Source organism: Sturnus vulgaris, chromosome Z (assembly GCF_052056855.1).
Source record: "Sturnus vulgaris isolate bStuVul1 chromosome Z, bStuVul1.hap1, whole genome shotgun sequence".
In the NCBI taxonomy this organism is placed as follows: Eukaryota; Metazoa; Chordata; class Aves; order Passeriformes; family Sturnidae; genus Sturnus; species Sturnus vulgaris.
This window is the reverse complement of record NC_142283.1, coordinates 46,613,547-46,639,359: the sequence shown is the minus strand read 5'-3', so window position 1 is coordinate 46,639,359 and position 25,813 is coordinate 46,613,547. Positions and strand designations below refer to the sequence as shown.

The 25,813-nt window shown below is 38.8% G+C and overlaps 1 protein-coding gene and 1 long non-coding RNA gene across 6 annotated transcripts in view; one reads left to right on the top strand and one right to left on the bottom strand.

Annotated features, from left to right (window-relative positions):
* Nucleotides 1–7,287: 7,287 nt before the first annotated feature.
* On the bottom strand, nt 7,288–23,786 carry LOC148219831 (uncharacterized). 2 transcript variants are annotated; one of them, XR_015799636.1, is made up of 4 exons: nt 23,681–23,786; nt 17,165–17,281; nt 13,112–16,116; nt 7,288–9,675 (listed from the first exon to the last, which is right to left on the bottom strand). It is a non-coding gene; the product is annotated as an uncharacterized LOC148219831 (long non-coding RNA). The 2 variants fall into 2 exon arrangements; XR_015799635.1 differs by having other exon boundaries at nt 13,112–13,191.
* An 80-nt stretch (nt 23,787–23,866) lies between these two features.
* VPS13A (vacuolar protein sorting 13 homolog A) overlaps nt 23,867–25,813 on the top strand; it is a 106,982-nt gene continuing 105,035 nt past the window's right edge. For 2 of the 4 annotated variants that reach the window (XM_014868795.2, XM_088157085.1), the window contains exon 1: nt 23,867–24,036. In XM_014868795.2, coding sequence (XP_014724281.2) covers nt 23,937–24,036 — 100 coding nt within the window. In that variant the 5' untranslated portion in view covers nt 23,867–23,936. The remainder of the gene's footprint in view (nt 24,037–25,813) is intronic. The other 2 variants (XM_088157083.1, XM_088157082.1) reach the window with 1 other exon arrangement.

The following is a 25,813-nucleotide window of genomic DNA, read 5'->3' as shown; positions in this document are numbered from 1 at the left end:
GTTAGGCTGCAGTTAACAGTCATATTTTTCTCCTTCTGTGCCACTTATTTATGACAAGAAAAGTCACCTACATCCCAGTATGAGTATACCACTGGAGCACAGAGGAATTATCACTTCCAACAGTTCTGCCAATGCAATAACACTCACCTCTGTAGCTGTAGCTGGAACCTCCTTTTAGACTAATTTATCTCCGTCCTTCTATCCAGTTACACAGTAGGTCAATACTAGATCAGTAAAGGTAATCTAGACTTTTCAGAATGTTGATTCATGATCTTTTAAAGCCATTTATTTGAGGACAAAATACAGTACACAGTGTCATCAATGAAAGTGAACACACATCTTTGCTGTGAAAGTAAAAAAGAAAGTGACTTGCAGTCACTCTTAGGACTGCATATTTTCTGAACTGTCCATAACTAACATTAGAGTCAGAATTTCTTTACATAAGGAGAGATCATATATCTTACAAATAGAATAAAGGTGCATGCACTAATGATGCTTGTTTATCTTTTGAAAATGCTTCTTAGCATAATGTTCATCATATTTCCATAAAAGCAGAGTGGTGATGATGTGATTAGAGAGTTAAGTTACCTTATCATTAAAACTATTCTGTGAACAGGATGCATAATGACAAATGGTTACCTGAGATAGCCTTGATCTGAAGAGTCTGTTACCTATATACAGAGATCAGAACAGGAATAACACACGTTAAAAAAATGCAAAATTAAAACTGATTCAAAACTGCCATAAACCAAATCTGGCAAACTGAGTTTTACAGGTAACTTGAATATGGATAAGGTAAAGTATTCACAGGCAGAGAGATATACCTGTGACTAGGAATAATTGGGAAGTTGAAATTCAATTAATATCTGTGCTTGTGAGCACTGGCAGAGTAGAAACAAATGGGAATAGTAAAGAAAGAGTTGAGATTTGGTATAATGGAAGGAGAAAGAAAGAAAAAGGAAGAAAGAAAGAAAGAAAGAAAGAAAGAAAGAAAGAAAGAAAGAAAGAAAGAAAGAAAGAAAGAAAGAAAGAAAGAAAGAAAGAAAGAAAGAAAGAAAGAAAGAAAGAAAGAAAGAAAGAAAGAAAGAAAGAAAGAAAGAAAGAAAGAAAGAAAGAAAGAAAGAAAGAAAGAAAGAAAGAAAGAAAGAAAGAAAGAAAGAAAGAAAGAAAGAAAGAAAGAAAGAAAGAAAGAAAGAAAGAAAGAAAGAAAGAAAGAAAGAAAGAAAGAAAGAAAGAAAGAAAGAAAGAAAGAAAGAAAGAAAGAAAGAAAGAAAGAAAGAAAGAAAGAAAGAAAGAAAGAAAGAAAGAAAGAAAGAAAGAAAGAAAGAAAGAAAGAAAGAAAGAAAGAAAGAAAGAAAGAAAGAAAGAAAGAAAGAAAGAAAGAAAGAAAGAAAGAAAGAAAGAAAGAAAGAAAGAAAGAAAGAAAGAAAGAAAGAAAGAAAGAAAGAAAGAAAGAAAAGAAAGAAAGAAAGAAAGAAAGAAAGAAAGAAAGAAAGAAAGAAAGAAAGAAAGAAAGAAAGAAAGAAAGAAAGAAGGAAAGAACAAGAAAGAGAAACTACTGAGTGTGAGAGAATGACAAGAATTAGACAAGACCTGGAAAGGAGTTTCAAAGTCAGCAATAAAACACAGAAATCATTGGTCAAGCCAATGTTGTCCCCATGGGATTCACTGCTGGGACAGTCACAGGACTACAATCAAGCCTTCAACAGACTTAGATTAGTACCCATTTTAAGTAAGACAACATCATAAATATGATAGAGGGTGCTTTTCAATAGGGTTGACCCATGAAGTCAGTAGTGGAGATGGCTGAAAGGCATAATGTTCATCTACACTGCATGCTTTTAAACATATGACCCCGAATACCTATGGGAGGTCATAACTAAAATATCTTCTTTCAAATCTTTCACTCGTACAGACGACTTTGGCTTCACAGATTTATGAATTGATGAGATACCAGTGTTTCTAGTTATAGTAGCATTCTGAAATGGAACAAGATAGTTTTCAAATGGTTAGGAAAATTGAAATTCTTCACTTTTAGGAAAAAAACACACAGTAGAGAATGATTTAAAGGACTTCAGCAGATTTTGGTCCCAAACACAGCTGAGACAAGTTGAAATGAACTCACAACATTTTGATGTTGAAGAGCACATCACAAAACCAATAAAGCACACCACAAATTCATGTGACTATGAAAATTTTCCCAATGCAGGTAGGTAGATAGGTTAATTTAGGTAATTTTCAACTGGATAGGTCAAGTCCCTATTCTGAAATACTGATATGAAAAGGACATTCTAGTTAAAGAGAATGTACAGTATCAATTCACTATTTTCATTTTGATAACATCTTAAGAATTATTACAAGTTACATAAAAAAGTTGCAGATGCCAATTCTCCTTAGAGTCTTGCTCTTATAAAGGCTCCAGAAGACTGCATTTTTATCTTCATGTTACTGTTGCCTTATATTAATATATATGAGAACTTGGTAAAAAATTTTCGTGTTTTTGTTTTCAAATCATCCCATATGTTGATTTTTGTAGGAATGGCAAAACAATTTGTTTTGAAACTCTGTAAGAGAGAACAAAGTTTTGTGTGAGCAATGGAAGCACTGAAGCTGGAACACTACAGATTTGCTTCCTACGTTCTCTAGACTCATATGTGGACTTAATTTTTCTTTCAGTTATCAAAAACCATCCAGTTCTTTCAGTTTCATGTTTAATGAAAGCCAAATAAATTTCATTCTTTTGAGACATATAATTCCCTGGAAAGGTGGAGGTTTGAAGTGAAGAGGAATTACAGATGGAGAGTCTGACTACACAATTTTTTAAGGTATTTTGTGAAGGAAATTAGAGAATAAAATGCTAGTATTAATATAACAAGTACCACACAGCCAAAGACAGCATGGGAACTATTTTAGATTGAACTATTAGCTCCTCAGTGGACGAGACTTTGTTGATTCCGTATATGGTAAAGTACTGGAAATTGTGGGACTGTTATTACTTACAGGCCCTTAGTAACACAAACTAATTAAAAACTACTCCCCATTCATTAATTCATTGACGCACACACACACTCATAGACACACACACACACACACGGAAAAAAGCCCCACAGAACTGACAGATTAAACCTTGATTGAAGTACAATTTGCACTGATGTTTATGAGTCTTTGGCTAAATAAAATCAATTTAAATTGGACAGTAGTAAGTCTTACTTGGAGTACATCTTAGATTAGATTATCTTTATTTAAATTGATAATAAATAGTACTTACTGCATTTCAAAAGGGGTAGTAAAGCTTAAACATGGGATCCTGCTTCTAAGAAGAACAAGAGATTGTATAACATGCCATGAATAACTGCATTTTAAAAAACTATTGAAAGATTGACATTAGTTCTTATAAAACTGATAAATATGAATGTGAAAATGAATAAAATATAAGGTCATCAGCGGCTTACCCTATTTTATGAACTTTGATCATGTAATAGAGTTTGCATTTGTATCTTAGATCTGAATGGAGACGGAATTCAAGATAAGATATTAATCATAATTAAACTGACTATAACAGGTCCATGCCAGCAAATTCTTAACGACAACAAAGAATGCTTAGCCATAATGAACTGCTTCATTCATTAATTTCCTCATTAAGATGCCCTCCACTTAATAAGTTCAGTAAAAAGTTGATATAATATTGTATTTGTATTCTCTTTTTTTATCAATTTCCACTTTGGTGGTATATTATTTGGAAAATGAAATAAATAATTTAAAACATGTAATTGCTTGTATATATTCATATAGTAATTCCCTAAGCAATGCTGTGTTTATAAGTTGTCAGTGTGCATATTAATTTGTCATACCCACCAATCTCATGTTCATTTATTTACTACTGTTCATTGAGAAACAGATTAAAAAGGACATGCTGCCCCTTCTTTGAAAGTTTTAATAAGGCCAAGTAGGCCAAACAGTATATTCCAATTGAATCCTGCTGGTTGCCAGGACTTGAAAATTACTCATTACTGTTCTCTATGATTTAATATGTTTGTATGCATGATTATTTATGAATACATGTTAAGTGACAGATAAAATAACACTTTTTCATTCAGATATTAAAATTTATTAATGGTTCAGTATGTGCAGGCTCATAGGAACTTGTTGAATACCATTAATTAACTGAAATGTGTGTCATATTGATAAAAACTGGTGATGGCCCTGTGCAGAATAAACAAAGAATGAACTATAAAGACATCTTCCGTTTCCTTGTTCTCCTCTTCCCTCCTTCCTACCACCAAACCAGGCCCTCATAAATAGCAATATGACCACTTCCCGGAGAATTTATTATTCCAAAAAAATAATAGCACACACACTGCATGTAAGCAAGGAAAAAAGTATAGTGTTCTAGCCTTTCCCAAAAACTACCAGAATCAAAGAAGCATTAAGGCAGAGTAGGACTTTTTCAGATCGTCTCTTGAAACCTACTGCTCAACTAGTGCTACCAAGAGCTTGTTGTCCAGGACTGAGGCCAGCTGGATTTTGAACATCTTCAGAGAAGAAAACTCCACATCCTCTCAGGGCAAATTCTGCTGGTGTTTGGCCATCCTCATAATATAAAAATATTTTTATATTCAGAAGAAATCTTACGTTTTTTAATTTGTGCCTATAGTATTTTGTTTTGTCAGTGGGCAGCAGTAAAAGGAGCCTAGCTCCCTCTTTTTCATTCTCTCCTATATGTAATTTACACACGTGCTTAAGATCTCCCTGAGCCAATCTCACCAGGCTGTTCAGTTCTAGCTCTCTCAGTCTCTCCTCACATGAAAGATGCTCCAGTTCCTTTATTACCTTCTAGACCCTGCACCAGGCTTACTCCAGTATGTTTGTATCTTCTTTACTAGGGAGCCCAGGACCAGAACTGCACCCAGAACTCCAGATATACCTCACCCGTGCTGGCCAGAAAGGAAGGACCACTTCACTCAATCTGCTGAAAACAGCAGGCATATTGCAGCTCCAGAGGCTGTTTGATGATCTTCAACTCAGTGTCCACTGTCCCTCAGGTCTTTCTCTGCAAAGATACTCTGCAGCTGAACATCCCACAGAATATCCTGGTGCATTTCTCTCGAGAGGTAAATCTTTCTCTTACACTCTTTAGCACATCATGAGATTATTCCCAGCCCAATTCTCCAGCATGACAAAGTCCCTCTGATGTTTATGGTAACTGTCCCAGTTTTGCTTCCTCTGCAAACTTGCCGAGGGTGCATCCATGTCCAGGCCATGGATGACATGTGAAACAGTGCTGGCTCCAGTATTTTCCACTGTGTAAACCACTAGTGATCACAATATTTTGGGCCTGGTCACTCACCCTGTTTCCAATCAGTCTCACTGTCCACTTCGCTAGCCAGTACTTTGCCAGCTCGTTTATGAGGATGCTACAAGAGATAGTGTCAAATGTCTTTCTAAAGTTGATGTAAATAATCTTTCACTGTTCTCCCTTTATCTACCAAGGTAGTCACCTCATTGCAGAAGTATTTCAGGTTTCACTGGATATTGAAAGGGTAATGAAGAAATTATGTAACTCTTTTTAGTGCTTCTTTTAGCACTTGCAGCAGAAAAAACTTTTAGCAAAACCATGATATTATTGCAATCCTTGCATGTCTTTTGTTTACAATTTCTGTGTCTAAGGCTAGGAAAGAAGAATTAAGGATTTAATTGCAAAACTGTGTAATTTAAATGATGTTCTCAAAAAATAAGATGTTGTGCTAACAGATTTTCTCTGACGATATAAAATCCTAGGGTTAATCTCATAAACTCATGGAAATACGATTCTAGTGTACAGTGGAATGTGAAGAAAACTTATCTCCTGGACCCATTCAAGACATTCATTACCAGCTCTCTTGTTGACGAACCATTAATTAGTAAAAGGTCTAACTGCATTTTTTTTTGTTTGGCCAAAAGTCCCACTGCTGGGAAGGATGTATTTTTGAGAACTGAAGAGGAAGATGATGTACACCTAGGAGCAGCCTGAGAGTGGAAAATACTATAAAGCAGTTCATGGAGTTAAACGAAAAATATATGGAACTGACATTTGAATCTGAAATGCCCTTATGCTTTTCAATGCTTCATAACTAGATAAATATATATAAGCAATTATATGTTTAAAATTCAATATTTCATTTTCCAAATAATGTATCACTGAGTAAAAATTGATTAAAAAATAAAAAATACTATTAATTACACTCTACTTTTGAACAGTAAAGTGAAGGAGTTTCTACCCAGCACATACTCTGATGAATGAACCTTAATGCAGCCAGTTACATTAATACTTTAAGAATTCAAGAATAGGGTTACATGATAATTCTGTATGAAAATCCTTATGTCCTGTATTAAGCAACTTCTTCCTGCACTTCTTTTTAAGAATAGTAGCATACGAAACAAATAACAGTAGCAATTTTTATAAAGCCAGGTTTTCTGTGAAAGGAAGACTATTTCAAAGCACAACCTTTGCAGAAATTACTGGGTTTGTTGCCCTGAAGATAAATTATCGGTCTTAACTGCTTGTCCAAGAACATATTTAACTGGGATTCCTACTCAAATTCTTAATTACTTTCATATACCTGAAAGAAGAATCTAGCAAACTTATTCTACCATCTTTAACAGACAACTACTCACATCTGCCCCAGATAAAAAGTAACACTGTTCTGCAGTTACAAGTAAAAACACACAGATTATAAATATTTTGTGTTTTTTCTCTAAATTGCAGGTCACTGCAAGAAGATGTTAAGATAATAAATCTACCGAATAAACATATTCTCCTGGCACACAGCAGGGGCTGGCTTAGGCTCATTTGTCTCCAGTTCATTATCTTGTCTGCATTATTCAGTAGTCTGGTTCATGCTCAATGGGCTTCAAACAACTTTTAACAGCTAAAGTCTTCTTCAGTTTTGACTCACTCTCTCCCTTTGTAAAACAAATCTGAAAGTTGTTCAAATTGCTATGGTGAATTAATGTCATTAATGCTGTAATTGAGTGTTACTTATTCACGTGGTTCTGTGAATGTTCAACTTGGAATTAGCAAATATACATGGCAAATTTCCAAAGTTTCCATTCAAGCATTGTTAGATTCATATATGAATAGCAGTTGCTATTTCAAAAATGACTTGTGCTGTATCCATTACACATATATATGATTATTATTGTTTAAAAATTATAAAATATATACTATCTTATTTGATAAATACGTATTTTATATACAAAGATAAAAAAACAAACCCATGCTGAAATAAAACTCCAAACATCTAAACATTTATTTGCATATATTTATAATTTATTGACATGTAGCAGTACTTGAAATCCCCAGAGTTATGTATTCCTAAAACATGACTCAGACATATTTTAATCTAACGGTGCCAAAGATATTTTTAATACTGTTTATTGGGTTTGCATGACAAGGTTTTGACAGCAGGGTGACTAAAGGCATGAGTGAAAGCACTAGAATGTTCTTCCATGTCTGACTGAGCCAATGCCAGCTACAAGGTGGACCTGTCACAAGTCAAGGCAGAGCCCATCACTGATGGTGCTAGTACCTTTGAAATGACTTATTTAAGAAGGGAGGAAAAAAAATCTGCTACACAGAAAGCAGCCAAAAGAGAAGAGTGAGCACATGTGAGAGAAACTGCCCCAAAGACACCAAAGTCAGTGGAGAAGAAAGGGAAGGACAGACTTCAGGCACCAGTGCAGGATTCCCCTGAAGCTTGACAAAGGTCGTCCCCTGATGAAGACCAAGGTGAGAGAACTGTGCCCCTGCAGTCCGTGGAGGTCTGAGGAGGAGCAGAGATCCCCCCTGCAATCTATGGAAGGACCCCATGATGGAGCAGGTGGACACACAAAGGAGGTTGTGACCCCACGGGAAGCTTGCACTTGAACAGGCTCCTGGCAGGACCTGTGGCCTCACGGAGACAGGAGCCCACACTGGAGCAGATTTTCTGGCAAGACTTGTGTCCCTGCATGCTGGAGGATGGAGTGTTCCTGAAGGGCTGCACCACATTGAAGGGACACATGCTGGAGCAGTTTGTGAAGAACATCAACCCACGGGAAGAAGGATCCATGCTGGAGTAGGTCATGGAGGACTGACTGCCATGGGAAGAACCCCATACTGGAGCAAGGTAAGAGAGTGAGAAGGAAGGAGCAGCAGAAACAGCATGTGATGAGCATGCACAGAAAGTCCACAACCCTCATTCCTTGTTGCCCTGTGACACTAGGAGGGTGAAGGTAGTGCAAATCAGGAATGAAGTTGAGCCTGTGAAGAAGGAAGTGTTGGCTGATGGAAGGTGTTTTAAGAGTTGGTTTTATTTCCCATTAATTACCCTACCCTATTCTGCTGTGTTTGGTAATAAAGTGACTTCCCCAAACTGAGTCTGTTTTGCCTATGACAGTAATTGGTGAGTGATCTCTTCCTCTTATCTCATCCTATGATCCTTTCATTGTATTTTTCTCCCTCTGTGAAGTTGGGGAAGGCAAATTATAGAGATCCTTCATGGGGTGGGCAGTCATGTGGTCAACCCACCATACGCTGATTTTTTCCTTCCCATGAAGTTCCAAAAATTGCTCCTTGACAATTGTGGGCTCATATTGCCAATTTCAGAATTAATTTGTGCAAGGGTTATGTCTGCAAAATGACTCTTGTCACAGAAGGAAGATAGGGGTTTGTCTTCATGTTCTGCCATGCCAGCAAATGTATTTCAGCACCAATTGCTTCCAAGTTCATTAATTAGAGGTCCTAACTGAATACAGAACAAAACAAAACTATTTTGTGAGCAAAATGACTGCAGGAACTGCCAAAATGCACATAAACAGAGAATAGGGGTAAAACATTATTACAAAGGATCTAACAAAGGCACCTTAGGGACCTAGCAAATGCCAACTATTTCATACTATCAATTTTTTGTAATTAAACAACCTGCAAATGCCTTACAATGCTGGGATACCAGTGCTGACAAGTCTGAGAAATAAAAGCGATGTGAAAAAGAAGGAAATTGAAAATAATCAGGCCCTCACCTATTTTCATCATGATATTCCTATCAGCGTAACTTCTCTGTCATTCAGTAGTCTGACCACAGCATGATCCTTCTACAAAATGAATACGTGGAACTTCAAAATTTGTTTCCTCATTAAAAATACATGGAAATTATTTAAATAAAACAGTGAAAAGAATTTTGCTTTTAAAAGCAAGAGGATTAATAACATTGTTTTTCATTTGGTCTCACATCTATCTGAAGATAACTTACTGCAATTTGCAAGCTATGCACTAATATACTACTCTGCTGCCTAGCAGGTGACACCAACACTGAAACTGCAAATAAATTCTTAGACTAAAAAACAGAACTTCACTCATGCTTTTGAAACTTTGAATATTTAGGAAAGAATTCCAGCAAGATAAATGAAAAAAGATACTTGAAGAAGATACTAAGAGAATGAAGGAAAATCTTAGGCAGTCAGCAGCTGTGTGAGGATATGAATTTTTGTACAGTTAGTGTAAATGACTAATGGTTTGCAACAAAGTTTTGTTGGGACGTGGGCAACTGAAATGCATTTAAAATGAAAAATATATGTTATTAAAGAGATGAAAAAATAACACTAGGCTTTAAAACACATATGGGCTGCAGACTTGGGGTTCTTCTTGCAATTGGCAGGCTGCGAAAAAAGCACAAAAAATGTGAATGTAAATATAATAGTATTGTTTCTTAAAATATACCTCTTCACTGAGATTAACTTGGTATCAAGAAAATACAGAAGAGTTTAATATTACCCAAAGGGGCCTACTAGGTTTTTGGCACTTCTTTACACTCTGAGAAGACAAAAATCTTTTATAGTCTTTTCTATAGTAGTGCAGCTAGAGATGATAAATGTGTTTCAATGCCACTGGCATACATCTAATGGGACATCTGCATCTTAAAATATTTTTAAAATTTATTTTCAAATGTATCATATTCTCAGGTGGTAAAACCCATTTTCTGTGAATATGTCTTGGATAACAACAGAAGCTGTGGTGCATTTGCTTATATCATTGTCCTACCGATTAAGTAATCCAAAAAGCAATTGTGATACTAGAAAAGTGAATCACTCTCCAGGGGCTTTATATTCCACTGTGTACTAAGAAATTAATTTGAATGGGAATAGGAAAAATTGTGTTAGAGAGTAATAATGGTAATGATTGATAAGGCAAACCAAAAATGGAAGAGACAGAACAATGAAACATTACTAGACATCAGAATTTATCATTCATATAGTTAAGAAATCAATGGAGATGTTCTCATGCTTCACTGATTTGAATTTATTATGTGGGTGAGGGTTTTTCCTTATTAGAAATAATATGCCTTCAAAATCAAGGTCTAACTTGTTTTCATTTCTGCAATTTTGTAGTTGCTCAGAAGCAAATACAACACAGCTAGTGTAGATGTGTTATTTGTTGAGTAATACATGTTCTTATTTTAAAGATTTATAAAGAGGGAGACCAGAAACCATATCAGCTGTAAAGAGACAAATGTAATCACACAAAGAGCTATCGACTTTTTGAACTAGGAATCTTGATGCTACTTGACACTCATTCTCAATTAGCTATCTCTTGTTCCACCTGTTTATTGAACAGCACTAGAAAATATCTCAAGTGAATGAATGGATTTTGTGAACCCACTGTGGTACAAGAAGTATGCTTCAAAGAAATTGACCCTTTTCACCAGATCGGGTTGCTCAGAGCCCCACTCTATCTGGCTCTGATTACTGCCAGGGATTGGGAATTCACAGCTTTTCTGCACAACCTGTTCCAATGCCTCATCACCCTTACAGTAAAAAACTTCTTCCAGTGTCTAACATAAACCTCCTTTAGCTCAAAGCAATTTCCTCTTGTCCTACTATTACACGCCCCTGTAAAGAATCTCTCTACTGCTTTCTTGCAGGTTCTCTTCAGGTACTGTAGTCTCCCTGGAGTCTTCTCTTTGCCAGACTGAACAACCCCATCTCTCTCGTCTTGTGGTCATGGGAGAGGTGTTCCAGCCCTGAGATCAATGTAATGGTTCTCCCCTGGACTTATTCCAGCAGATTTTGTGTCTTTCTTGAGTTGGTGACCACCAATCAGAATGCAGCACTGCAGGTGGTGTTTCAGCAGAGCAGACAGCGGGACAGACTCCCCTCCTTCATCCTGCTGCCCATGTTGCCTTTGATGCAGCCCAGGAATCAATTTTGCTTTCTTTCTGTGCTTTCTGCGCTATGAATTTTTAGTCCACAACACTCCCAAGTCCTTCTCAGGGCTGCCCTCAATCCATTTCCCACTCAGACTGTACTCATGCTTGGGATTGCACCAACTCACTTGGAAGACCTTGCACTTTGTTGAACTTCACGAGATTTGCATGGGCCCATCTCTGAAGCCTGTCACAATCCCTTTGAATGGCATCCCTTCCCTTTAATATGTCAACTATACCACATAGCTAGGTGTTGTCGAGAAACTTGCTGAGGGTGCACTTGATCCCCTGTCCATGTTGCCAAAAACAGTGCTGGTGACAACATGTCAAAGAACACTTTCTTAGACCTGCATATTTACTGGGGGTAATGGATTTATTTCAGAATCATTGTTACAGCAATGTTATATGTTATATTAGGATGCGAGAGAAGTTTCTCACAGTTTCACCAATCACACAGTGAACTAGAGAATCAAACCAATTGATTCAATTGATCAAACCACTTAATTAGCAGAAAAAATATATAATTACTTCCTGTCTAAATCTGATAACTTGTCTCTAACCCAGAAAGGTCTTGAAGGACCAATTTAAAAGGTTGTGGTACTTCCTCTATTGCATTTAATTTCGGAAATAAATCATACCATACCATAATTTTCAGCACGACCTATACTTTATAACTAGTATAATAATCCTTATTCTTTCTCCATCTTTTAATATTGATGGGTGATACTGTCATATAAGACACTTGAATATTTACACTTTTCAAACCACTATTTTTCAAAACTGTTTTTCTACCAGTTGGATAGCATTCAGACCTCTCAAAAATTCTTACCAACATTCCCCTGATGAGTGTAACACAGAATCTTTCTTACAGACATCTATCCAACAAATATGGTCTTTTTTCTTCTTATTCCTTCAATTTTAGTATAGCCACTTAAGTTTATCTTGGAGTTCACAAGTTTTGTCTATTTTTCCCCCCACTACTCTACCCATTGGACAAAGGAAAAATAATAAAAGGTTTCACAACTTCTATTTAGAAGTGAAATGAATTCCTGAACATAATTTCCAATGATGTTGCAACGTACAAAAATGTACTGTTATCAGTTCAACTGTTGCATTTTACTTTCATTTCTTTCCCTTATTGTATGCCTGTTGGACTACCAGCAGATACAGAAAAGCAAGTCAAATGTCATGATGTAATAGGAAAAGAATATCAGGCAACATCACTAAATCACTGAATAAACATCAATACACCACTATTCACTCATGTCTCACCTGTATCTTGAACAGGTAAAGTGGAAAAACAAAATTAAGACAATAGACATAATCAAAGTTATAGGGGGTTAGTCTGAGGAGAAAATAAATAGATTAAGATTCTTCACATTTACAAAGGCCCAGATTACACAAGATATACAGCAGGTTTTTCAATCTGAAAGTGGCTTCCAGGACACTTTTGATGATACTTAAACCTTACATCAAAATAGTTCTATTGCAATTCATTAAATTTAAACACTCTGAAGGATGCTTATATGACAGAACTACTATTTGATGATGAAATTCTTATTATTTTTCTCCTGGCTCCTCTGTGATCCACGGTAATTTATATTAAGTCGGAAGCATTTTTCTCTTCTGAACTTTACCAAGATCTGTTGAGCTATCTACTCAAAGCTTGCCTTAATGTGTGGCCCAGTAAGTAATTTCTAGAAAGGATTTTAAATTATTCCAATGAGCTGCTCTGGCCAAGAGTGCTACTCTAATTAAATTGTGCAGAGAGTATAGTTTGTATTTTTTCCTATCTTTCCACAAGCTAACATTATATACAGTGCTCAAATTAAAATCCAGACAGAAAACATTAAACCTCTTGTGTCTATATCTGCTGGTTCAATCCTACCTACCTTGCCAAACTAGAAACAGGCTGACACACTAAGTGTTCCCACCAAGATCCATGGAAGCGCTATCCTCATTCTGAACTATCCTGAAATCAACATAAAAGGTTATCTTCCATCACCATTAATACTTTCCATCATTGATATGCCTATTCAGAAACAGCATCTATCTTGCAAACACGTGCTGCAGAAAGCTCCAGAGATGGCAGTACGAAAAGAAAAAAGTCACTATACATGCAGTTTTGTATTTATGTGTTCAACAGATCATTGCATTATTTCTTTGGTATATGCACACTGACAGGCCCCCACAGCATTAATCTTTTCAAATGGATAAATCTGTTTGAAATGGATTAGCCCTCTTACTTCCCTGTGCAAGAATAATGGTACTGATACAAATGTAAATTAGCTCTTTTCTGTTACACTTCACATTCAAAGCAAATGCTTGCATTACAAAGGATATTGATTTGCTCTGAAGGTGTGAAGCGGTTCAGTGAAAATTCTAATCAACACTTGCTGCCATCTTCTGGTTTCCTAAAAATCTACAAAAAGTACTTCTCTTCAGACCCAAACACTTCTTTGGTAAAAGCACAAAATTAAATGCCACTTCTCTACTTTCCAATTTCATAAAAATGCTCATATCTCACAGGTACAACTTTACAAAAAAACATACACGAAGTTTTGACAATAACAAAAAAGGAATTAGGGAAAAATATTGATTATGCAATTATGTTGCACAGGTGCTAAAAATAATACATTTGGTAAGTTTTCAGTGACAGATATGCTTTTTTATATAATGCTATTTATGATACATATGTATAGTCTTTCTAATATATTAAATGTACTGGTAATTTAAATTTGTATAAAACTAGATTTAGCCACAAAAACACCAAAACAAAGTAAAACATTTTGGGCTTAAGCCCTTTTGACACTCAGAGCACAGTATGCTTTTGGACACTGAAGATCAACCTTAATGTAGTACTAAGAGAAGTGAAAGGGGAAATTTGAAGAATTCTTAAACAGCTTCCAAGGCCCAGATCAACTAGAATTGAGCAGGGGAGTGAAATGGGACACAAGACCCTAAATTCTGAGGTTCAAACATCAGAAGACATAGAAGTACAAAACAATGACACAAGGGCCTGCCAGCTAATTATAAATGAGCTAGATCTGCAAATGGACTAGGATCTTTATTTCTAGGAAAATAGATTAATTAATGTGCACATACAACCAAGTTAATAGTTTGGTAATCCAAAATGCATGCATAACATACCACATAATTTTCCTTAGCATGATGACCACTTCAAACCTACCCTGTTCAATTTGAAAATAATATTTTCAATAAATCACTTTTATGGTGGGATAAGAGTGTCCTATTGGATGGTTACAGGCAGGACAGAAGAGGCTTGGAGATGGCATTTTATGTAATGACAATAATAGAATGTATGAAGCTTACAACTGGCAATGGCACAGCTGAGAGACACGGGGTAAGAATCAAGGAATTAAAAAATAATGTGGATATCATTGTGGCAGTCTGCTACAGATCTCCCAGCCAGCATGATAATGCTGACAAATTACTCTTTGAGGAACAAAAGGACACTTCCAAGTCAACTGCCCTTATCCTTATGGCGGACCTCAACTCGCCAGAAATCAACTGGGAGTATCACACAGATGGTACCATCTAGGCCAGAAGATTCATAAAAAATCTGGGTGACAATTTTATGAAAGAGTTTTAAGCCAGCTGACTCAGAATCGGAGAATCACAGAACCACAGAATATGTTGGGTTGGAAGGCATCCATCAGGATTATCAAGTCCAGCTTCTGGTCCTATGCAGGACACCCCAAGAATCACAGCATGTGCCCGAGAGCATTGTACAAGCACTTCTTGACACAGGGAGGCTAGGTGCTGTAACCACTTCTCTGGGGAGTCTGTTCCCTCTGGGTCAAGAACCTTTTACTAATATCCAGCCTAAACCCTCCCGATTCAGCTTCATGCCATTTCCTTGAGTCCTGTCACAGAGAGAGGAGATTAGTGTCTGCCCCTCCTCTTCCCGTCATGGGGAAGTTGCAGATTACAATGAGGTCTGTCCTCAGTCTCCTCCAGGCTAAACAGTCCAAATGACTTCAGCTACTCCACACATGGCTTCCATTCAAGGCTTTTCACCATCCTTTGGTCCTTCTTTGGACGTTCTCTAATAGTTTAATGTCTTTTGCATATTGCAATGCTACCAGCCCTCAGCACTTGAGGTGAGGCTGCCCCAGCTCAGAGCACAGCAGGACAATCCCCTCCCTTGCCTGGCTGTGATGCTGTGCCTGATGCCCCCAGGGCATGGCTGGCCCTCCTGGCTCCAGGGCACTGCTGGCTCAGGTTCAGCTTTCTGTCAGATGACCCCCCCCACCCCGGATCCTTTCTGCAGGGCTGCTGTCTCATTCCCCAGTTTGTCTGTCCAGGGTTGCCCCATCGAAGGTGCAGAATCAAGCCCTTTTCCTTGTTGAACTTCATATGGCTGGTGATTGTCCAGCCCTTTAATTTGTTGAGGTCTCTCTGAAGGACCATTGGAGTAGAAGTGCATATACATCCTTTTTTCATGGAAAAGTTCATCCAGAGGAACTACGGGATTCATATTTGCCATTTGAGCCATGCAGTCCAAGTATCTTCATTTAGATCCACAGAGTGAGTAGCAGTAGAGAAAGACGAAGAAGCAAGGCATAGCAATGATAGCTCCTGTTCCTCTGGACTGAGTGGAGATGACTAAGTTAACACCCCATTTCAGCAGAGGTAATCATGGTTCACATTCAGATGTTACTTTGAAGAACTGTTTTGCAAGGGCTTGTCTTCAGAGACTCTCAAAAGACTACAATATCAATGACTTTTCAAAAGGGACACAAATGTGGCATTAGTCCCTAGGACTTCTAGAAATTATTTTTAGTATCTACATTGTCTTACTTATCCTGTAGACACAGATAAACATGCAAGAACGTATTTGCAATCAGTTCTGTCTTCTCCTTTCTTGTGGTACCTAAGAATATACAACATAGGAAAATAACATAGTCTTTATCTAATTCCATACAGACGACACCCATTCAATGCTAGATGATTGCTGTGCTGCCAAGGGTGCTTTCAAAATACCAATTCCACTGCAACTATCCAAGGCCAACTCCAAATGCAACCACCTCCACGTTGTGAGAATTCACATTTTCCATGTGCATGTCATTTAAAAAGGGACATAAAATAATTTAAAATTATTAATATTAACTGTAATATTATATTTTTTGAATATAAACTATCATAAAATGCTTGAGCCCATCAATCCAACACTATGTGTGTTGGAAACAATACAGAAAACTCCATACAGCCACCAGATGGTGCCACCTCCATCACTTAACAGGGAGAGCTCTCTCACTCCAAGTGTCCTTCACAAAACCAGCAAAACTGCTCACTCGTTCTGACTCCTGCAATCTTGTGTGTAAAAGCCAAATGCCAACTTCACTATTCAGAGTCCCCATTATGGTTAAGACTTCTCACTAGCATTTGAGCTTTGCCACTCTCTCTCCCTTTTCTGCAAAACAATCCTAGCAATGCACACTTCATGACAAAAGGTCATACTTCTGGTTTAGTGTGCTGGTTTTGGCTGAGGTAACTTTATTCACAGTAGCTAGTGTAAGGTTATGTTTTGGATTTGTGCTGGAAACATTGTGATTGGAAACTCAGTGATGTTTACTTCCAAGCAGGGCTTACACATTGTGAAGACCTTTTCTGCCCCTCACAGCTCCCCACCAATGAGTGGGTTGGTGATGTACAAGGAGCTGGGAGAGGACTCAGCCAAAATAACTGAACCCAACTGACCAAAGGGATATTCCAGTCCATATGCTGTTGGGGAAGAAGGAAGAAGGGGGGACTTTCAGAGTAATATAATTTGTCTTCCCACATCACTTTTATGTGTGATGGAGCCCTGCCTTCCTGGAGGTGGCTGAATATCAGTCTGTCCATGGGTAGTGATGAATGAATTTCTTGTTTTATTTTGTTTGTGTGCGTGGTTTGTGCTTTATCTATGAAACAGTCTTTACCTCAGCTCATGAGTTTTCTCATTTGTGATTCTCTCCTTCATCCTGTTGCAGGGAAGTGAGTGAGCAGGCATGTGGTACTTACTTGCTAGCTGGGATTAAACCTTGATGGCTGGTCAACTGAAACAAGTGAAAAAATATTTAGCCATAAGCTGACCTTCAGATCTGACATCACACACGTACTTTCTCTCGTCTCCCTTACTATTTTCCCCCACTGAGGCATGCATTTAGCAGATTCAAGAGTCTTACAGATTAAATCTAGCATTCAGACTACTATTTGACTATTACTGCTGCTACCAACCTTGAGCATTACCATTGTGCAGCTGCATTAGCACAATGACATCACCTGACCAAGGTTCAGTAGCACAACAGAAGTGGGAATGCAGTACAGAAGTGCCAGCTTCATTGAAGATCAGTGCTTAGTGTTTAATTAAAACACAAATAAGATGTTCAATAATTATATATCATGTACGAATACAGGCAAAGTTCCACATGTTGAACAGGATATGCAGCATGTTGTGGATATTTGTCTGCGTAGCACAGTGGGAATGTACACTGGGGTTGAATTCACAGAGCTGTGTTAAAATAAAAAAAATTAAAATATCAGGATGATCAATGAGTTTTGTGAATTGATTTAATAAAACTAAGGAAATAACATATATCTGCCCTTTGTGTCAAAAAGAGGTCTGTGTCATGCAAAATATCAGGTACTGTGCCCTGAGCAGTTCTGTCAATAGTATCTGTATCCTCTGAATAATTTTATTTACACATTCTCCTGAGCAAATTTGCCATGTCAAATACAGATTACTTGAATTTTTAGTATTTAGAGTTGCCCTATTGGGGATCTGATGCCATTTCTACTGGAAAAAGTGGCAACACATCTGTTTACTTTGCTAATAACAGAATCACTTGGAACGACACTAATGCTGCTCTTCCAAAAACAGATAGTAAAACAAATGCTACTGCAAAACTTGACTGTTTAAGAGTATGTGTAATGGTACAGGGAACTGCCACTTTTAAGGCGACCTCCTAAACTTGCTGCCTACTTTTCTATGTTTCTTTTTTTTCAGTTGGAACTTTGAGTTGTTCTTTCCCCATATTTTATCTACAATGGAAAAGTAAGGATCAGGATAGAGTTCTCAAAATCCTGTGAGAAATAAAGTAGGAATAGGTTTGATATGGGTCTAAAATTCACAGGATGAAAGGTCTCAACATTTCAAGTGCTTTAATAGCAATTGTTGTACTATGTGTGTTCAAACTGGGTAGTCATTTCACTCATTCCCTGTTCACTGTTAACTCTGACTTTTTTGTTTATATGCTAACACTAGGGTTTCAGTGAAACTGCACACTTAGAAAGAGTAAAAGATGCTTTGATAGGCTTCAGCAAAAACCTTTAAAAGCAGTGAAACAAGCACTAAGGTTGGAGACAGTACGTCTCAAAAATATAAAGCAAAGAAGGGATCCTTTATCTGTGAAGTTTTTGGGTGGGCTAACAGTTTTTCATTATATATATATATAAAACTGTAAATCCTTTAAACTAATTTGATGGAAAAAAATTACTGCTATTATTAAAGAAGTGTCAAAAGATTTTGCCCGTCTGAAACCACAGATTATATGTTTGGAATTGTACATCAGCATGGCTTTCTTTTGTATTAATGTTTTTTTAAAAAAACCCAACTATATGTCTATAGGACCTCTCCAAATTATCTCAGTCTTCATTCAAATTTTTTCTCCCCTTTTGCAGGCTCTTAATTTACAACAATTCTACATAATTACCTCAAAAAAATCTCTCCTTCCATCACTTGTAAACCCAGGATAAATGCCTACTCTGAGAAGGATAGATAAACTGCAAAATCCATGAATACTGCTTGCGTTTGAAGATGACAGTGTAAAAAGATAATGGTATGGAAAGCAGAGGGGAAAACACAGTTGCTACTCCCTGGATGGAATGTGGCCAGCATATCTGACCTGTCACACACAATACCATCTCAGAAGAGCTAAAGGAAGGGTGGAGTGGGACACCATGACCAGGCTTTGTTACACCCTTGCAGAAAAGGGAGGAACTTGGTGGTACTTTCTAGCTGATAAGCTACACAGCAGCTGAAAACCAAGTGAGATAAAGAAACGTCCTGCTGTTGAATCAGCAACTGTGGTGAAATCACTCTCTTTGGACTAACACATGTCCCTGTCCCAAGATTATGTCTGGTACTATACTGAGATATCTGCTGCCAAGATAGTGACTATATATTCACCAAAATGTAAAGAAATAGTATAAACAAGAGTTAAGAATGAGAAGAAGGGAGGACTCCATTAAAACTTCTGGGAACAGTTGATGGGTTTCATTCTAATACCTCTGTTCAATATAAAGCAGAACCATGCCTACTAAAAATGTAAGTAATCTACTTCATATCTGCTCAAAGGGAAGATGGTGCCCTTCATCAAGATAAAATATTTCCATTAACAATAATTTCTGACAGTAAACTTGTTTTGATTGAAATCAGGGCTTTACTTGTGTTGACTGATACATACTTTGATGAGTAAAGAAAAAGGCAAGGACATAAAAAAAAGTATGCCCAGTGTCAAATTTAAATTTATTCTGCAATGCTATTTCCAGATGGTAAGACACACGTGTACTACTTTGCACATGCCAACAAAGTATTTCCAATTCTGATTTTCTTTCTAAGTCATATTGCTTTTCAGTGCTTATCAATGATTTACCAAATGTAAAATGAAATGCAAATTGAGATATCTGGTGTAAATTATATATATGTAAATGAAGTATAAAGACAGTATTCATAATGTTAAGTATGGTACTTCATAAGTTTTTTAATCGACTAGATCTGCCAATATGCCAAATCTATTAGAGAGACATGTTTTGTCTATTGCCATGTTGGACTACAATTTTAAACAAATCCTGAAGATCAGGGTCTTTTCAGTGATAGTGTTAAAAAGGCCACTGGACTTCAAAAGTTTTTATTTTACCAAACCACTGAATGCACTCCTTTGATGATGACAGGAAGAATATAATTACTCTCTAGTTTGTTCCTTGACTGCAAGAACTGGCTTTAAAATTTAGCTGAAATGTTTTATTGATAAGAAGACCTTGGAGTTTTTATTGCACACCATTAGTAGGTAAAAAAAAAATCTGTTTTTGTCTTTCAGTTTCAAAATCTGTAAGCAGTTCACGCTCAGTGCAACTCATTTACTAAGATTACTACACATTTCAGCAGTAACTATATTGTTGCATGTGTAATTGAAGAATTGTACGACTTACACATTACACCTTGTCTTGAGAAAAAGTGTGTGTAAGCAGAGCAAACATTCCACCATGATTCAGCTGATTCTGAATGAGATTCAAAAACAGGTGACTGAAAGATTTGGAAATAAGGCACCTCTGCGGTGTGTGGTTTTGCTGCAGCTATATTCTAAAATTCTCCAAGAAATAGTTCAAAAATTTTGAAAGTCCTGTAAGATTTGGCTTTTGAGTTTTTGGGGACACACTAAGGAGGTTTACAGTACACCCTGCTCTATTCACTGCATCTCATGCTTCTTTGAATTAATCTTTTTGAAAACACTATCTGCAACATGGAAAAAACAAGGATAAGAACACTCATATTTACGAACATGAAAAATGCATAGAAACATGGCAGTATGCCTAAACTTATGTAACTTCATTAAACACCGGGAATTAGTGTCAAAAGTTTTTTGAAGAGAGCAAAACCAAGGAGAAACATATTTTAAAATGGATTCAGGGTTTTTTTTGTTTGTTTGTTTGTTTGTTTTTAAATTAAATGAGCAAATTTACTTTCCTGAATTCTAATGAAAGATGCTTGTGATTATCCTGAAGCAGAGGACACCACTTGCTCTGAAGATGATCTGCGATCCAGGCAGACCTGTGAGATGCTGAGTCACTTCAGTAGAAGTCTTAGCAGCCTTCACACAGAGGGCAGCAGAAAGCTGAAATGGAATCCCTCATTGTCACAGAGAAGTTGGAGGCCACTGGGCTCAGCCTGCAGAAATTCTATGAGCAGGGAACCCAGAAACTTGGTTGCTAACATCCAGCTATGTTAAATAGCTTTGTCAGGTGTGAAGTGCCATTAAGCACTTCAGAAGCTTTGGTTATCAAAATAGGAAAAGCAGAGTAATTACTAATTGATTTCAGTGGAGACTGCAGGAACATACAGATCAAGAGCTCAAGGGGAAAAACTGCTGTCCAGGTGGCTCTGATTGTCATGTTGGCTCTGATTGTGTCATGTATGTAGACAGAGTTCCCAAATTTTGTGGAAATGCCAGGAAGAAACTTTGGTTCATGGGACTAGAAGGATAACTCACAGATGGCCCACTGTTTGATGCTTACTTCTCAGATAGTGATCCAGCCTGGGCTTGAAATTGCACAGCTCCTGCTAGTGAGCTGCAGGACATGAAGAGGAATGAAAGGGAAAAAGACTGAACCCTGTGCCTTGATTTCGAAGTAGGTAAGAGCCCCTAGTAGGAAACACATGTTTGTCCATAGTCATCTATCCTAGGACTAGCAGCTCATCAGCAGTAAGCAGCTGGAGTTCTTCAAGCCTAGTTGATTGCTGTGGAAGATTCACCCACACTTTGTGAATTCAAAAAACCCCTCATAGCATTAAATTTTCTTTGCAATACTGAAATAAAAATTGTATTACTTTGATCAAAAGAAATCATACTTAATCTAGGACATTCCTGCTCCCCTGACTTCAGAATGCCTTCTCCAGAATATCTAAACAAGACAAAGAAATTTTACCCAAACCCTAAGGAGCTGTAGACTTACAAAGTAAAGTTACTTTGAAAAACTGGTAGAAGATAATTCTGAAGATGCATAATGCCAAAGCCCAACTTTGTAATTTTAAATGGATGGGAGCAGATTCAACATCTAGCTTGTCCACAGCTAAATAGGAAGATACGTGATTGAAACACGATTTGAGTGAACACAAAACCTTGTGTTCACCCTTTTCTCTAGAGATAGCTTGTAAGAAATATGTCTGGCTTTGTGCAAGAAATTTATAGAAAGCCAGCTGCATAGATATTCTCATGTACATGTATTAGTGCATGGACACTAATACACATACACTGAAAGTTACATTTGGCATGCACAAGCTGCTGATCACATTTTTGTTTTATTGGTCCAATTTTTTTTTGTACTACTGCTGTTTTTCAATATAAAAAGATGCTAAACTCAAGAACTGGAAAGGCTGAGATTGTAATTTCTCTAAACAATACGAAGTAACTTCAGAGGAACCTAAGCTTTAATAAGACAGTGCATGTTTTGTCTCCTGTTATCATTCTCCAGTACCACTCTTTCCCCTTCCTTGTGTTAATAAAGAACAACATGATCCCTGATAAAAATTTATTTCTTAATATTAAGATACTGCTTTCCACATTTTATTCTACATATTGGGTGGATGCAAAGTATTGCAAAAGTTGTGGTTAGTAGGCTTATAAAACCCATAGTGAAAGGAAAGGTGAGAAACGGTAGGCAATATTGTTATTTCTGTAAAAAGGAATGAAAAGGTGTATAGTATCTGGCAGTTTTCTCATTCCTTTTCACTCAACGGTTTAATTTTTTATATTAAATACAAAGGTTCAGCAACACTGACAGAACATGAGGTGTGTAGGCAGTCCAGTGGCTGGCTCACTTCAGTGACTCACTGAAGCCACCTGCTGTGAAGGGCCTTCGGTCCTAGCAGTGAAAGTCGAAAGACTCCGGCATCGGGAGTGTGACTGTCAGGGAATCTTGTGAATGGTCAGACCGGGAAGTTTCCTTCAAAATCCTGGTGACAGCATAGGTCCTCAGCACAACCACTCAGGGCAAACATGGCCCAGTTATTTCCATGTGATTCAGCTGACACCCAAGCCAGAAAACAGCCTGGGAGTCAAACTTCTTGGAGAGATCAATTCCATTCAATTTATTTCAGCTATTATACCAGTAAATAGCTCATCTCTTTTTGAACTGCTCAAGAGATGCAGTAATTTCTACATTTGCCTAGCCTGGGGGAGAAAAAAACTCAAAAAACTGTTATGGCTATGCCACATTTAAATTCCTTGGACAAACCAATAGGTTCAGTGGAAACCAAAAGGATAATTAAGGGATTGCAGTACCTCTCTTACGAGGGAAGGTTGAGGGAGTTTGGCCTGCTAGGCCTCGAGAAGAGTTGACTGAGAGAAGACCTTATCAATGCCTGTGAGTATCTGAAGGGAGGGTGTCAAGAGGGTGGATCCAGGTTCTGCTCGCTAGTGCCGAGCAATAGCACAAGAGGCAATGGGCACAAACGGATGTACAGGAAGCTCCACCTGAGCATGAGGAATAGCTTCTTTACTGTGCAGTGACAGACTGCCCAGAGAGGTTGCATAGAGAAGTTGCTGAGTCTCCCTCACTGCCGATATTCAAGAACAACACCGTCGCAGTGCTATGTAATTTACTCTGGGATGACCCTGCTTGAGCTTGCTTGGCCCTGTGGACCCTTCCAACTGGCCCCATTTTGTGATAACTCGTACCTTCACAAGAGCGGGCAGCCAGCGTGCGTGCGGAGCGACCCCGCCAAGCAAAGCCCTGCCGCAGACGGAACCGCGCAGTCCGCACCGGCTGCCGTAGCCTCGGCCAAGCCGCGCCCCTTCCTCGCCTCGCCCTCAGCCGGGAGGGGCGGGGCAGCGCGGGCCGGCCCCTCGAGCTGCGGGGCGGGACGGATCGGCGCAGCGCTGCCGGAGCCGGGGTGGAGGCGCTGCTGCCGGGCGGCAGCGGCCGGGGGCCAGGATGGTGTTTGAGTCCCTGGTCGTGGACGTCCTGAACCGCTTCCTTGGCGACTACGTGGTGAATCTGGACAGCTCGCAGCTGAAGCTGGGCATCTGGGGAGGTACGGGCCTGGCGCGCCGCGGGGGAGCCGCCTGCCTGCCCTCGTGCCGCTGCGTGCCTTCCTGCCTGGCCGGGCTCGCCCTGCCGCCCGCGCAAGGGAGGAGGCCTGGGCGGTGTCTCCTGGGCGCTGCTGGACCGGGCTGAGCTGGGCCGAGTCGGCACACCCGACAGCTCTGCCGCCTCTCCACCTGCCCGGCCGCTTAAAAATAGCCTCGGGGGCGGTCAGACAGGCGGGCTGGGGAGGCGGTGTCCGCGGAGCAGCCGGCTGCGGCAGCGGGGGGCGGTGGAGCGGGAGGAGCTGCAGAACGGGGGCAAGAGAAACCGGGCGAAGTGCTGGAGGCGCGTGAACGACCGCTCCTGTTTTTTTTTCCATATGGAGCTACCCGTGCTGTCTCCTGGCTGGGGACGGAGCTTGGCTGGCCACGGTGTCTCTTGGTGCTCGTGGAAAGTTTGGGAATTGGTGGGCAGGCAGGTTGGAGGAGCCTGACCTGGGTCTGGGAACGCGAAACTGAACTGGTTTACGGGCGTTTTCCACGCCCGGAAATGAACTGTGCATGAGCGCCGAGGGTTTTGACGGCGTTTTCGTACCAGGGTTTTAGTGCTTGTGGGAGTGAGCGGCCTCTCCGCGAACGGCAGTGACATCCCGGTTGTTCTTGGTGCTGTCGTCTTGTAGGTCTGGAATAGTTGTTATTTTTAGCCTTAAAGAACCAGGAGTAGATAATGCTTTAGATGTTTGCAGAGACGGTGCCGAGCTGTGCTAGGCGAGGTACGCAGTGGTCTGTAGAACTAAATTAACGAGCCAGTTCTGAAGGCAGTAAAGTGTTCTGCTTGCATGTGCGCTCTTGAGGTCCCCTTAGAGAGGTACCTACAAGAAAACAGCACCACAGGTCTCTCAGACACAGACCATGAGCAAATGCCTGTGCAGTGACCACTGCTGGCTCAGTTTCGAATGTGCATCCCAGGTGTCTGCAGCATCAGCAAAAGCATACGCAGAGGTTCGGGTTTTTTTTACGGGTGCATTAATACAGTAGGTGTGAAACATCCTCGAAGTGTTTCCCTACCTGCAATTCCATTCCTAGGCACTCATACACATTGACCAGATTTTGTAAGCTTCTGCTGGAGTTTTTTGCATCACGGACATTTTTATTTTCATCCTTGTTTTCTGAAATGGCATCCTTATTTAGTTTATCTCTGTAGTAATTTTCCTTCAGTTAGTCAAGGCATTTATAGCATCTTTGTAAACTTCAGTCTCTGTAAGGAGTCTTAACACAGCAACAGCACATCTAACTGCTGGAGATAATGTAGTAGTCCTTGATCTGTAGTGGTAAGGCTTAATATTGCATATCTCTTACTGATTAGGTGAGTCTTACTTGAAAGGTTTGACTAATTGCACCATTCAGCAAAACTGTGCCAAACTAATTGCTTGATTTATGTACTGAAGTTCTGAAGTTACCGTAGTTTCTTCTTTCTGTTCAGTGAAGACAGAGAATATTTAATGAAAAATATGGAACATTGTAAATTTTTTGGGCAATGTTTATACATTACAAAAAAGGTAAAAGCATCTTTTTCCGGTTCTCTAGGTTGCTGATGGTTTAGTCATGGCAGCTCATGTCTCTGTGAAGCACCTGCTAAGAAATTAGATGCACATTGTCGCAGTTAAAAAAAGAACCCTAAGAAAAATACCAAACAAACCAACTGAAACAAAAACAAACAAAAATCTCCCTCACCTTTACGTTGAAGTTCTGATATTCAGCTGTCATATATTTCCATGTCTGTGG